The sequence below is a fragment of the Notolabrus celidotus genome, chromosome 10 (assembly GCF_009762535.1).
Source record: "Notolabrus celidotus isolate fNotCel1 chromosome 10, fNotCel1.pri, whole genome shotgun sequence".
Lineage (NCBI taxonomy): Eukaryota > Metazoa > Chordata > Actinopteri > Labriformes > Labridae > Notolabrus > Notolabrus celidotus.
Window position 1 is genome coordinate 17178874 of NC_048281.1, and position 15311 is coordinate 17194184.

The 15311-nt window shown below is 43.2% G+C and overlaps 2 protein-coding genes across 2 annotated transcripts in view; one reads left to right on the forward strand and one right to left on the reverse strand.

The window, feature by feature from the left end:
• The window catches only part of LOC117820617 (WD repeat, SAM and U-box domain-containing protein 1-like), a 23778-nt gene extending 18922 nt beyond the window's left edge, over window positions 1-4856 (forward strand). Inside the window, exons 11-12 of the mRNA XM_034694452.1 lie at window positions 4155-4289; window positions 4388-4856. Of these exons, the coding sequence (XP_034550343.1) occupies window positions 4155-4289; window positions 4388-4539 (287 nt within the window). The 3' untranslated portion in view covers window positions 4540-4856. The remainder of the gene's footprint in view (window positions 1-4154; window positions 4290-4387) is intronic.
• Window positions 4857-5855: 999 nt separating this feature from the next.
• Window positions 5856-15311, reverse strand: part of tanc1b (tetratricopeptide repeat, ankyrin repeat and coiled-coil containing 1b) — a 128998-nt gene continuing 119542 nt past the window's right edge. Inside the window, 19 exon segments of the mRNA XM_034694453.1 lie at window positions 5856-7045; window positions 7047-7154; window positions 7156-7469; window positions 7472-7531; window positions 7534-7650; window positions 7653-7798; window positions 7800-7936; window positions 7938-8240; window positions 8242-8599; window positions 8699-8799; window positions 10651-10797; window positions 11371-11462; window positions 11583-11612; window positions 12259-12394; window positions 12563-12651; window positions 12654-12737; window positions 12849-12972; window positions 13208-13237; window positions 13239-13342. Of these exon segments, the coding sequence (XP_034550344.1) occupies window positions 6998-7045; window positions 7047-7154; window positions 7156-7469; window positions 7472-7531; window positions 7534-7650; window positions 7653-7798; window positions 7800-7936; window positions 7938-8240; window positions 8242-8599; window positions 8699-8799; window positions 10651-10797; window positions 11371-11462; window positions 11583-11612; window positions 12259-12394; window positions 12563-12651; window positions 12654-12737; window positions 12849-12972; window positions 13208-13237; window positions 13239-13342 (2528 nt within the window). The 3' untranslated portion in view covers window positions 5856-6997.

Below are 15311 nucleotides of genomic sequence, written 5' to 3' on the forward strand. Positions count from 1 at the left end.
TAGGGTTAGGGTTATGATTAGGGTTAGGGTTATGATTAGGGTTAGGGTTATGATTAGGGTTAGGGTTAGTGTTATGATTAGGGTTAGGGTTAGGGTTATGATTATGATTAGGGTTAGGGTTTAGGGTTATGATTAGGGTTAGGGTTATGATTAGGGTTAGGGTTAGGGTTTAGGGTTAGGGTTATGATTAGGGTTAGGGGGTTAGGGCTATGATTAGGGTTAGGGTTATGATTAGGCTTATGATTAGGGTTAGGGTTTAGGGTTAGGGTTAGGCTTATGATTAGGGTTAGGGTTATGATTAGGGTTAGGGGGTTAGGGTTAGGGTTAGGGTTTAGCGTTAGGGTTAGGGTTATGATTAGGGTTAGGGTTAGGGTTAGGGATTAGGGTTAGGGTTAGGGTTTAGGGTTAGGGTTAGGCTTATGATTAGGGTTAGGGTTATGATTAGGGTTAGGGGGTTAGGGTTTAGCGTTAGGGTTAGGGTTATGATTAGGGTTAGGGTTAGGGTTAGGGATTAGGGTTAGGGTTAGGGTTATGATTAGGGTTAGGGTTGGGGTTATGATTAGGGTTAGGGTTTAGGGTTAGGGTAAGTGTTATGATTAGGTTTAGGGTTAGGGTTATGATTAGGGTTAGGGTTATGATTAGGGTTAGGGTTTCGGGCTTTGATTAGGGTTTGGGGTTAGGGTTAGTTGTGGTGAGAGCTTTTTAGACTCTGATCCGGACTACATTCATGAGTAAAGCACCTCATCGGGTCAGAGGGGACAGGCCCGAGGTAGAGCGAGAGGGGCAGTAAATAGAGGCAGGGAGAGCAGAGGCAGGGGACGGGGACTCGGCTCAGAGTACACGCCGGGGAAATGTACATGCAGGAGGCGGGTAGAACGGCAGGACGGGATTTGAATGGTTTAAAATTTTGGCACCCAAAAAACGGTGATTGGTTGGTGTTTTCCCAGGTTTACTCCGGCTGTAGATAGCAGCTTTTTTTGGTTCTTTTTTAAGAACACATTATGTATTGATTGCCATCAGGACATAAAGATCATTTTAACCAGTATAACAAAAAGTGTATCTAAATCTGATTACCAACCCCAGCTTTAATTTAGCTGGTCTAGAGAAAGTTAGCCTACCTATATGAGCAGGTGTCTATGTTTCCTGTGCCTTTATGAATTAACCTACTGCTACTGATGCTTTTGATAATTAACTGTTCACTAACCCTAAACTTAGGAGTCATCTGGCAAAAAGAAAGGTAGAGAACTCATTACATTTTCTATTTTCAAGCTTTTATTTCAAGGTTAGCTACTGTTTTTGTCAATATCTTTTATTATAATGGGTATAATTGACTATTTTTAGATAATTCAAAAAATAAACATTCTGAAAGACATCTCAAGACCCCCCATTTGTGTTTTGCAACCTCCCAAAGGATCCCGACCCACACTTTGGGAAACCCTGCAGTAGAGTAATGTGAGCTGTGTGCTGTCCTTGGTGCAGCTGAAACATTTGAACTCAACAAGCAACCTGTTGCCTTTTATGGGCTGTCTTGGATCAATAAGTGAGAATGTGTTTTTTATTGATAAGTAGGGTAGAAAATATATCAACTGTTTTACAGTTGTGAATTTGACTATCAGAAGGGCCCCTTGAGGATGCCCCGCCCCCTTTTTGCTGAGAGTCTAGCTCCGCCCCTGACTGTGAGGGTAGGTGTCAGCCGAGATGATTGATAGCGCGCTTAAGAAACCGCCTTTTTTTATTTTTATTTTTTTAACTTTCTCTACAGCTAGTGATACATTTCAATCTGACAAGAAGCATGGTGAGGAATCAGAAAACACTATTTACACATGTACAGGACCAAATCAGGCAAAGATGTGAAACTGCTTTGTGGGGGCCAAAATCAATACAAACAGAAAGGTCTTCACTGGAGCTTTAAGTCCCTGCATTTCTGTTTGTTTGTTATTTTTTATGCAACTTTCAGCTATCAAAAACAGTTCAGTCAAATTTGATAAAAAGTCAAGAATTGGTGATGAGGGTTTGATGCTGATAAATTAACTTGTTTTCACTTTTTAAAATTACATACCAAACGTTTCTGTCTCAATATCTGTATGCATGCACAGAAATGTGAATGAGGTGCACAAAATGTTTACTGGAGATTAAATCCAGCAGATTAAAACAGAATTATTTTCTGTGGACTATATCACATATAGGGGTTTTAAACATTGTATTTTCTGTCTTTGGTAGTGATATGCTTTTTGTTTAGTATTTCCGTTTCTGTCAGTTCTGACTAAAGACACCACACTCTTGAATTCTTATTCACACATCTAATTTTGAAGGAAATTGTTAAACAGTTGCAGATATGTCATAATGCCAAGGAAAGCTGTCTTTGCATTGAGCGCTAAGTACCTGTAATCAGAGTAATCATGTAAGAAGCCGCCTCGCAGTCCTGCACTTATTATGGTAAATACACCATTTCAGCTGTTGTGTGTGCTTCAATCAGACAGCAATAGACTTATTTAAAAACATTACAGAAAGCTTTCCAAACATGCTGAGTGCATCCTATGTCCTGTGGTCCCTGCGTCTCTCCCCTGTGTTCAGCGTGGAGGACAGCTCTCATCATTAGCACAGAATGAGGACAGGGGGAAACAGCAGATTGCCACATTTCATGTCCTTTCTCTGTGCTGTGTATCCAACAAACTAGCATTTTCCATGCATGCTGCCTGTGTAAATGTGTGCTCTTGCGCGCACACACACACACACACACACACACACACACTCACACACGCAGCAAATTAGATTCCAGCACACTTTACTTGATGAAATATTCATGAATCTTTGAGTAAGGAGAGGGAAAAAAAGTTCCTCTTGGATATAATTCAGAGTATCTCAGCAGAGACAGCCTCATTCTGCAGTTTTATTGTCGTGTCTCGTCAAATTATCAATCTAAATGTAAAGTGGACCGTATAGTACTAATGGTTGAGCCCTCGTGAAAAATATGGGAACTACTTATGGAAACCTTAAACCCTATAGAGCTGTTAAGAGCAGTTTTTCCTATCAAAGAGTACTTTATAGGATGAATCAGAGGATTTAATGGGTTCAGTGTGTCTCATCGTGGGGAGACGTTTCGATTAAGCACTATCGCGTTTCCCAAAGGAGCCAAACTATTTGCGATTGCGACAGCAGGCCACCAATGCTGCATGAGCCTGTTTTGCTTTAAACTCGATTGCAAGATTTGCAAAAGTGAGATCATGAAAAGACGCAACCACAATCTTTGTGGTTGGAAGTTGAACATCTTTTCCCCTCTCGATTTCCACTTCCCTCTGAGTTAGTGCAAAATGAGGATGGGCTGAGAACATTTCTGTTGCTGCAGTAAATTATTACGAGTTAGTTAATATTTTAAAGGCTGATTTTCTTGGGCAGAAGGAACTCATGACCTTAAAAAGTCTTTCTATATCTTCTTTTTATCACTGTTCCTTAATTTTCTCGTTGACTGCATGAATAGCAGTTGATAGATTTACTGAACGTACCTTAACTCAGTGTAAGTACTGAATAGAGCTCTGATGTAGCTTTCAAATTCTTGTTTTTGAAGCTTAATCGTGATTAATAGAAGAACGCAGGACACAGAATGTCACCACGGCAGCTCTCACTTTCTGTATCTCTGTCTATATGATACCAGCTGCTACCTTACTTGGACTTTTCCAGATGTGGAGGTCCCCCTGAGTTGTACTGGGTGGTGAAATTAGCAGCTGATGACAAGTTCACAAGGTGCTCTTAGAAGGCAGAGGCATGCAGATTGAACACCCTCTTTTGGACTCTTGTTGTTTTCATTTTTGAGGAGAATAAGAAGAGATAACCTGACAAACCCACAAAATCTTGAGTCAAACCACCTCACCATTATCACTGATGAGTGTGTGTCTCTTTCTGCCACAGCACCAATTGATTGAGCAGAGAGCCAGATTTATTCATGAGGAACAGAGAAACACTAAAAGTTGCTTCTTGGTGGAATAACATTAACATAAAATTGATTTGAGTTTATGTAAAGTACCAAGTCCTTGTTTGTGTCCATTTTCAACCACAAGTTTATCATCAGACTTAGCGTCACTGCATTTTTAGTGTCATAAGAACTCTCCTTGTGTGTGATTCTTCAAGTTACACTAAACAGTTTGTTGGTTTCTCAGAGTCCGTGGGCCTCCGAGGTCGTGTCCTGAGGAAGATTGAGGCCCTCAAGGCGGAGCAGAGCGGGTCAGACGCCCCAGATGAGTTCCTGTGTCCAATCACCAGAGAGCTGATGAAGGATCCGGTTATTGCTGCAGGTCAGACAAAAAAAACAACTTGAATTTGTATCAGACTTAGTCCACAGATGTTTTTTTTTTTCCTACCTGTTTTATATGAAATATGTCTTCCCCCACAGACGGGTATTCATATGAGAGAGAGTCCATCGAGAGCTGGATTAGGGGAAAGAACAAGACCAGTCCCATGACGAACCTGCCCCTGCAGACCACACTCCTCACCTCTAACAGATCTCTGAAGATGGCGATCTCACGATGGAAGTCGAGCCAGTAAACAGCAGCTTTTAGCCAGAATCCAACTCATCAGGTATCTCATCATTTCACAGGGACTGTTCTTCGTCTAATCACCAAGTATCAGTCAAAGGATGAATAACGGTTTAGAGATGGATTCAGAAACATAAAGTATCAGGTCTGAGATAAGAAAACAGAACAGGTAAACAGTGAGTCAGCTTAGCCAAATAGTTGCAAACAACCCTGCTTACTGTTTGAAAACACTGAAGTGTCTCTGTATAACTCTAGAATGTACAACTAATTTCTGCCTCTCAGAAATAAACGGTTGAATTCTAATTAAACGCACCAATCTTTAATACACTCAGGGGAGCTCATGGTGTTTACTTTGAGCAGACTTAGCTCTGTCTATGTGCCAGTGGTCCTGTGTATTCAATGTCAGTGCCTTGTAAATATAATGAATCATGGGAAGGTTGCCATTTTCCCCCTACATCAAACGTTTAATTGTGTTTTCCGAGGAGGAAATGTTAATAACACCAACCAGGAGCGTGCAGCTTTAGATAGGATAATTCTTGAAGCCTAAAAGTTTATGGTCAGTTCACCTAAATTTAGTCCAACTACTGTCTCCACAGTGGCTGAACACATTTCCAGCATCCATCTCACTTCAACATCTTCTACTAATGTACTAATGTAGTGTAAACAGGAATGAGCCTCTGTACTTGTACTCCTGTTTGTACATGTTGATTTGAAATTGAATTCATATTTGTGAAATGCAGCTTTGTTACAGCATGAATTCACATGACCATAAATATGTAGTGAATGTTAGCCTATTATAGCAAACTTAGTTATTACTGATTTATCTTTACTTTTGCAAAACTTAAATTTTTTTTTTTTCTTCTTTTTTTAAGATATATTTTTGGCCTTTTTGCCTTTAATGGACAAGACAGCTGAAGGGAGACAGGAAATGTGGGGAGTACAGAGCGGGCAAGACATGCAGTGAATGGTCGACCTGCTGGGAATTGAACCAGCAACCCCTGCGACAAGGACTGTGGCCTCTCTATGTGGGGCACTTAGACCGCTAGGCCACCAGCGCCCCAAACTTAAACATTTTTAACATTTACTTCAAGGCTTTAATCAAAAATCAACACATTTTACTGCAGCATAAATTCATGTAAATGTGTCATTTTTCCCCACAAGAGATTCTGTCCAGCATAACTTAATGACATTTTGCATTACCTTTGTGTTTTTGGCACTGACAACAACACTTTTATATTTACCGCTCATGTTTAAGCTCTTGGTTACGATAACATCCCCTCATAAGGTGAAGCCCTGTGTTGTAGAGATGAAATCAGCAGACTTGTGTGTTTTTTCCTCAGTGGGTCTTTATTTCTCGCTCCCATGATGGCTATGGCAGTAATGTTCTATTACAGTATATGATCACAGCTAATAAAGCTCACAATACTGAAAACATGGCGACAATTGCATTTAACGTACATATTAAAATAGAGCTGATGGCGCTGTGCCCTGAAACCATTTCTGTTTTATAGATTTTTTGACTCTGTAATATAAACTGCAATTGTGGCATGCACTTAAACTCAACATCATTGAGAATCATAAAATGTCTTAGTAGCTGTGCAAAAATAACTATATAAAATATATTGCTTTTACAATTAACCAAGCCATTGGCGCTGTAAATAAATTAAACTAGACAGCAACAACAAGCAGATAAAGAAAGGAATTCAATTCAATGTTATGGTGATTTATAGAATGTACAAACACATTGAACAAATGCTTTTTTAGAACCTTTAACACCTTTTGAACAACATTGTGCATAAAACCCAAAATACACAAGTCTGAACTTGTCATTACATTTAACATAGACCTTCAGTGAAAAGAAGGAAAGTAATATTTATACATTATACACAACATGAGGATCTACAACATCCTTCCTAAAACACAGGAATGCCCGTCCTTTAGATTTCTTTACACCTTCACTGAGGACTTCCTCTTCGTATGTCTCCTCTCAGCACCATGGACGTATGAACACAGTTTAAACCCCAGTTCACTCTGAACTGTTCTGTAATAACATTATGCTGTAACTGAACATGTTGTTTATGCACTCGAGCGGCCTAAGTGTGTATAAAGTGCTTACTGTCACCACTGCGATGATGAGGACTGTACAGTTCGTGTCCAAATACTTCCTTCAGTGCAATGTCTCCAGCTTGGCTGAACGACGGCGGACATGTTGTTGTGTAACAGAAGCTGACAGCCACAAGCGACAGGTTGGGAGGAGAAAAATCTGGAGCGTACTCTACACTTCCTGCAGTCTGGATTCACACAGGAAACAAAGCGCTCGCTTTCTGCGGTGTACTTGTTACAAGGCTTCAACGTGAGACTGTGTTTATTGGGGTTGATTAAAAAAAGTAAAACAACTCTTCCTTATTGGAGATTTTTGCGGGTGTTTGTGCGTTTTTTGACTGTACAGAGATAAAAACCGACACTTCTTACACGTTCGACTCTATAAATGATCGCTTTGGTTTCATTGAAGCTACGGTGGATGGCAGGATTATCTCGGGCTAGGCCAGGCTGCTTGGGCTTACTGTCCATGAAAGTGTGCGGCAGAGCCAGCGCTGGCTTGGACTCTTTGTAACAGTTGGCGGCCTTGGCAGAACTTCTCCGCAAATTCCTTGGCGTGCATGCCGTTTTGTAAGCTACTCATTGCCATAGCACCCTGAGGTGGCGGAGGTTTGTGCTGCTCCTGGTAAGTGCTCACTGTTTTGGTGTAAGGCAGCTCACAGTCGACGGGCAGCAGGCCCATTGCTGACATGTTGTGACACATGAGGCCGTCAGATGAGTGGTTGATCCAGCTGCGGCTCTGGTGGCTCTGCAGGCCATGATGCTGCTGCTGTGGCGGCATTTGCTGCTGCTGCGGGATTTGCTGCTGCTGCTGCTGCTGCTGCTGAAGAAAGCGAGCCTCTTGTCAGTGATACCCATGAAGGGTCTGGGTTTGTACTCTGATACCTGTTGGCTGTGCTTGTTTTGTCAGTGATCTTGGTGCGGACATCAGGTCCTAGTTTGCCATTGTCTGAAAGGCTGCTGCTGGATGCCAGGCTGCTGGTGGAACTGGAGACTCGCATGCTGCTGCTGCTGCCTCCTCGTGTGATCCTGCGACGCCGCACATCACTTCCTTTCCTGCGTCCGTGTGGTTCCCCTGTGGTCCAGGACCTGAACAGGCTAGCCCGTCCAGGGAGGATGCAGAGTGGGCAGACAGCCGGTCTTGTCCAGGAGCCTTGGAGGAGTAAGACTATCTGGGAGGAGTGGAGGCCTTCGTTTTCACAGCTGTGCCCCATGGAGACAGATGAAGTAGCTGCCAGAGACGTGCGGTTTCCGTACACCGGCTCATCAGTGGGGGGCGGCAGAGGGCTAATGTCAATACCAGGGCCCCGGCTTCAACATACTGGACATGTGCCGGCTGGGTAAGGGGCTGGAGGGAGCATACTGAGATTTGGCCCCTGTGGTCCGGCCCCCCATGGCCCCTCCCACAGCCTGCATGGAGCTCATGTGCTGGTTGGTCTTGACGATCTGAGCCTGCTTAGAGGGCTGCAGGACCAGGCCTTGTTGTTGGGCCAGTGCCTCTCGATGCTCCCGAGGATACCGGTGTAGGGGGAGCCTGCCAGGGCCCGGGGGTGAGCTGGGGCTCAGACTCTGACTCTGATGTATCAAAGTGTTGGGCTCGGAAGGCGCCAGCTCTGTTGTAGGAGTAACTGCTCTGGGACCAAGCAGCTTCAGGTGGCCTGTTGTGCAGAGAGACCTCCTCCTCCTCCTCCTCCTCCTCCTCCTCCAGGATGTCTCTTTGGCCGTCCACACTCCTGACAAGGCTGCGCTCTGAGAGGTCGCCCTGTCCTTCGTCCTGCTCCTGGTCGGACTCGTGTCCTCCTGATGCCTGGCTGGAAGCAGCTGCAGCTCCAGCAAGGCCTCCTTTAGTCTGGACGCGCTGCATCTGTTGACACTCGTCCTCTACTCGAGCCAGCAGACGACGGATCTCTCTGTTATTGGGGCACAGCTTGGCCGCTTCATGCAGGTCAGCCAGGGCCGCTGTAAATTGCCTATGCGGGAGGCAGAATAAAGAGACACGGATCCAGATCACATAATTTAACACCAATAACAAGCACAGTTCTGCTCTGGAGCTTTTCTGAATGGGTTACCTGCTGCTTCTCTTAGCTCTTGCACGGGCATAGTAGGCCTCGTAGGATTTGGGTTTCAGCTCCAGTGCTTTTGTTGCAAACTCCTCAGCCATCCCAAAATCCTTCAAAGAAACACATCAACCAATCACATTCAAGCACATGTTCAAATTTAAACCACAGAAACAGCATTAAAACATACAGTGGACTTGAGTGTCTTGTTATTGAGATTTTTTTATGGTCATTCAAATGTTTTCAAAGTTACTAATGAGAGAATTTCTTCCACACTACAAAGAAGTGGTTACAGGAGGAAACACAGACTTATATTAACTGTATTTGTCTCCTTATAGCTTTTGGGATGTGAAAGCATCAAAGCTGTTTCACTACAAAACTCTCTTATCTATTCACTTATTTTTAATTATATTTTTCTCTTCCTTCCTTTTTATTTTCTCTCTCTTTATATATGTATTATTTACTCTTAGGGATGGGTACCGAATTCGGTACCTTTATAGGTACCGACCGAATTCTGTCGGTACTACAGAGTACCGATTCACGTAAAATCCAACGGTACCATGTTTCGGTACCTAATGCACCCTTGTGACTGTGAGGGAGTGGGGAGTAGGTGATTTTCCATACTTTCACCCTGTAATAAAGTTCAAGACAGATCGGGTGGCAGCTGACGGGCGCACGCACTCACCGCGAGGCAGAGCTGCAGGAGGATTAAGTTGAGACGGACTCTCTCGCTCCGACTACCTGCCCTGTTTATACTGTTCCTGTGTGCGTGAATGCCCAACAAGTAAGTTGTGTGTCCTCTTATTATAAAGAGACGGAGAACTGACGTTTTCCCTGTCTGCAGGTGTTCATGTGTGTTCATTGATAAACTCCTGAAAGAGCAATTAGACGCCACAAGCACGTGTCAGCTAATATATCTAATCACCTATATAATCCTGTTTCTGTTCATTTCATGTTAAATGAAATAAATATGTTAAATTTAAAAAAATTTAGATTTTATTATTAACAATTAACATTTATTATATATAGTATATCTTAAACACACAAAGTACCGAAAATTGGTACCGTTGAGTACCGATACCGATTCCCAGGTACCGGGTATCGGTACCGTATCGGTTCAAATGTGAAAGGTACCCATCCCTATTTACTCTTATTTGTTAATTCATTAATTTAAAGGTTTTTTTTTTGTGTTTTGTTTATTTTTATATATATTTTATGAAACCATATAACAACAGATACAGTAAGGATTTATAAATGAATGTTAAAGTTGCCTAAACCAAAATAAAGACTAAGTTTAAAAAAAACAAAAACTCTTTGAGCCAGGCGTCGTCTAATCAAACAGCATTTCTTCGTCACAAGTCGTATGTAAACAAACTTTTATGAAGAGCTTCTCTGTGGAAACAATAATCCAGAAATGTGAACACGACAGCTTAAAGATGCCCACTGTTCTCGTGTTTGCTTCACTGTTGTTTTCAAATCCCCCAGTCTTTCTGGAGCAGTCCTTTAATTCATCAGTCTATTCAAATATTGGGTACAAACCCTGAACAGAAAGCGGCACAACTGTTCTGCATTGTTAAAGTGAGCAGACATGTTGGCACACTCAGGAGCTGAAAAAGATTTGCCTCCTCTGCCCAATAAGCATGTAGCTTTCTCCCCACCTGCTGCCTGTTACCATCTGAACACTAACAAGCTCCTCCTGCCCACTCAGGCTCCGACCATCGGTCACAGATTTAGCTTTTTGTCTCAACGTTTTCAAAACAATAGGGGATACTTCCCAAAATAAATGTTTTTTTTCTTCAGCAAACATCCATTTAATGATGCCCCATGATATTCATTACACTGACAAATAAAAGTCTGGTGACTGAAAAGGCTTTACTTAAAGCCATTAAAGGATCATGCTAAAAATACAGCTCTGGCTGAGGAACAAAGGGAAAAGAAAGTGGAGGGTCTCTTGAGAGGCTTACGTTGGTTTTTCGGCGACAGCGAGAGAGATTGAGATACAGAGACACCCTCAGGTCTTTAAATGCCTTCAGGTCATCTCCAAAGCCTTCTCTAGGAAACTTCCTCAGGGCGTACTGGTACCTCTGGGCCGCCTCTTTCATCTTCCCTTTCTGGAGGACGCGTGGAGGGCGAACATGCAGAGAGGAGAAGGGGGACAGGAGCAGAAGGAAACATGCAGGTGAGAGAGGCAGGGCAAAGTATTCAACCAGACACTCCACAATCGCCAATCCCTCTAGCTTCAGCCCCTCGACTCTCATCCATCACACAGACGACTCTCAAGTCAAACACACGCACACACACCAGACACACAGACACACACAACACACACACACACACACACACACACACACACACACACACACACACCACAACACACAAGTAACACCAGACAGGTTTGTCCTTTCTGCCACAGACTCAATCTGTTAAATGTCAGGCATCGATCATGGCTGCTTTAGTGAGTGGGTGCAGAACACAGATCTATTCATTCACTGAGCTAGAAACAGACGGCAATCACTCCAGTCTTATCACTTTTTCCACTTCCAAACATAAATATAAAGATTACATCTACTCCGACTCCAGCGACTTTTGTGTATGCCAGAACAGCTGGTAAGTTGATCTTAAAAAACGTTATATAAACACACTAAACTGCTTCAGGCGGCAGGTTCTTTTCTGTCCCAGTTTACCTTATAAAGTAGGTTTCCCTCCTCCATCAGCTTCTGCAGGAGGATGATCAGGATATCAGGCTTTGAAGTAGCCATGGCCCAAGCTGCATTTCCTGTAGGCACATGAGGGGAAAAAAGCAAAGCGGCTTGTTAATGTTGTTAACGCAACCAACAGACGGTCAGTGTATTCTCTGGAAAAATTGGTACAAGGTAAAGTTACCTAAAGATTGTACCTGATCGATCGTAAGGAGACGTTCTGTGGCCTTAGTTTAGTGAAGGCAGAGTGAGGGAGTTAGGAGGGAAAGAGTGAAGAGAAAAGAGGTCATGCAACAGTGAGAGTAGTCATCTGTAGTGAAAAGGAAAAAATGTGCCACAAAGTGAAGTGTGACAGTGTACAATTATGTGTCCCTCAACTTGAAGTGGCCTTGTAAAACGCTTGCAGACTGTTGTGTGAAAGGTTCTTAGAGAGCGGAGAGCAGAGTGCAGCGCAGATAAACCGCCAAGCAGATAGCTCTATTAATGTCATTTAAGTGATAAGTCACATTCTTAAATTAGCGAAGCAGCACGTGAGGGAGCAGAGAGAGGGCATGCACATGCACTGAAATACCAGTAAAAAAACAGGAGCGTACACATACGGAGGAGAGGGAGTGAGAAGCAGGAATAGAAAACAGGATTTTTCCACGTCATTCCACTAAAATTGTTCCAGTTAACTGTTGGTACCATGAGATACTGAACAAGACGGAAACATGTTGGACAAAAAAAGCTGAGGCTTTGTGTCTACTGAGACGTGAAGGAAATCTGTAGACATCAGGACTCTTCTAAGAGACCTCAAGACACCCAGTCGACTGTAGTACGAACAACTGACAGCACACGTACTCTGGGTAATAAAAGAAAGTCCTGGTTTTACACTCACCCAGCTTGGCCCCTTTTTCAGTAAGGTCACCACCACCGACGTGTTTCGACAACCTATGGCCCGGTCCAGAGGCCTCATCCCACTGTAGTCCACATGCTCTATCACAGCTCCTCTCTCCACCAAATACTGGACCTGCATGGGAGCACCAACAGTTTAAAAACACACCAACACTGCTGTCAGCTAACGCACAGCAGTATGTGCTCAATAATGGAACAGAGATGCTCTCACTTAAGGCTAAATGGACCAGGGTTAGTGTGTTTGTGTGTCTGTGTTGGAATGTCTTCAACTTCTGTCACTTACAATCTCCGCGTCTCCGTAGAAAGCAGCAAGGTCCAGCGGAGTTCGTCCGTTTTTGTCCGTGTGGTCGATGACCGCACCTTTCTCCACCAAAACTGTACAACATTCTTATGTCCTTTTAAACATGCCCAGCTCAGCGGTGTGAGCCCCTCTTTGTCCATCGAAGTCAAAGATGCACCTTTGAGGGAAGCAAAAGTCAGTAAACACTTCAAACAGACACATTTATATTATTGATTCATCCAGCTTGTAGATTATTGGTCACCTTCTTTTCGAAGGAGATGTCACTCACCTTTAGAAAGCAGAAACTCTACGGTGCTCAGGTGACCCTCACAGGCAGCCACCATCAGAAGGGTTCTGCCCTGCTTGTCGCTGATGTTGATGTCAGCACCGTGCTGCAGTAGCAGCTCTGCAATCTGGAAAGCAGACAAAACGTCCATCAGAGAACAGACAGCGAACACCAGAGCTCACACAAAAAGTGAAGTCTATTCATTCAGTGGACACCGTGACCCTGAGTCAGGGGACAGATCAGAGTCAGCTCAGAGAGAAGGACATAAATACCACACAGCTTTTGAAGATTTAGAGGAAGAAAGTGTTGGGGTGTAATTGTGTGGTTGCTGAGGCTACACAGGACCTCACAGCATGCCTCACCTGCCAGTGTCCCTGTCTGACGGCGCAGAAAAAGAGGAGAAACCCCCCGCCGGTTGACCTGCTGCACCACCGCCCCCTGCTCCAACAGGAAGCTGCAGACCTCCATCTTTCCCCGGCCTGCAGCTGCCGTCAAGGCTGAAGAGGGAGGAGAAAGGACAAACACACTGATGTCAGGGTTGATGTAGGCGGGACTTCTTTATTTAGATTTGAACAGAGGTTAAGGTAAGTTTGCAGCAGCAGCGAGATAAGAGTGGAATCTCTCTTAGCATAACAGCAGAGTGGAAGCAGTATAGTGAGAGGATTAGTGACCCTGATAACAGCACAGTACCCAGAGGTCTGTGCGGTCCATGAGCAACATACAGCTGGGTCTTTAGTAACCAATGAGTACGTGACAAATGAACAGCTGGTTTAGAAACAGTGTTTACTATCCACAAATCCTCCCATTCTTTACAGTGCAAAGATAAGAAGAGAAATGCAGCTAATGTTTGGTGCTAATCGTGTTTAAAAACAGGAAATTATGTTATGCTTATTACACTCATTAAAACCCTGCCTCAAGCTCCCTGGGCCTTTTACAGAGAGATGAGAATACAGACTTTCATGCATCAGCAAACATAGACAACAAAGTCATACAATAGTGTGCAACAACAAATTTGTTTATATTTTGTAGCTTTGTCATTCTGGGATTAGCGGGAATTAACTGCATCCAATTCATTTTCAACCAAAAAGAGAGACATAAACAAATATGAATGGGTGCTGGTTCTCAGGTCTTTGAAGAAAACAAAGATGGAGTCTTTAAAATGTTCGATGCTCACAGTTAATCAGCGGCTGCTGATGTATGAGGCAGCAGATGGGCCGGTCTTAAATGGGCGCTGGTTGTCAAAACAAAGTGAGATCCAGCGTAAGAAGCAGAGCAGCTGCTCTCACATTCACCTCTGAGAGATTTAAGGTGCTGCTGAGCCTCAGTGTCTGAGTGACATCATCCATCTGGATAAACAGTCATCAGAGCCAAACAGCCCCGCCCTCCATCTGCTCAAAATATGGATATCCTCACACGCAGCACAGTTAGGACAATGACTGCAGGAAGCTAAACTTAGGCTCAGTCTGAGCTCCAGGGAGCGACAGCAGCAGCAGCACCTGGGCCGGTTGATGGTTACATAAGTAATGATTTCAACAGCTGTACAGTCTGTTGATGACTGTTTTTACACTCCTGTTATTCTAAGACAATCTGCATGCAGAGTACGATCCCTCATCCTCATGCCAAATGTATCCAATACTTTAGAGTATTCTCACAAAGACCCATCTTATGTTCATTCTGAATAGATCTATTTCTGTTTCAGTTTGTATCATACAGTCTTGCCTGCTTGATCTCATCTCATGTATTGAAGTGTTTATCAGCCTTGTCTGAAATCTGCTGTGTGTGCTCTCGTAGCCCACCTGCAAAGCTGCTTTGATACTTCCTTAAGGTGGGGACCCTAAATCACTGTCTGATAAACAGATTTACAAAGTCAATGCATAATTATGTCCTTATCCAGCATCACTTCACCAGCAGGCTGAAACACAACAACAACAACAACAACAACAACAACAACAACAACACAACACATCAACAACAACAACAACAACAACAACAACAACTTAGGGGTTTTGACCTGGCATTTGAGCCAAAGCTTTGCAGATAAACAACCTGATGGTTAAATCAGTGGTTCTCAAAGTGGGGTCATGTGCTTAATCTATGTTACAATTATGAGGGGGTCATTGGACAATTTTCTCACCTGTAAGGGGTCCCTGGCTCCAAAAAGTTTGAGAACTCCTGCTCTAAATAACAACAGCTAACCTTAGTTTGAAATCTTTTGATATTATCAAAGCTCTGATGCCATTCAGGATTAAATTAATGAATAGCTTAATTGAATTTAATTCCATATTTGAAATAATGTCAAGAAAGTAATGTTAGAGGCTATTTACAAAAGGCTGTACACATTGATTTTTTGTAAAATGGTAGATTTGCTCTGCCTGAGGACCGAGCAGACACTACATTACATAAGAAACACATTTCAAAAGAGCACACAGGCACACTTTGCTAATTCAATCGCATACAAGTTTTCTT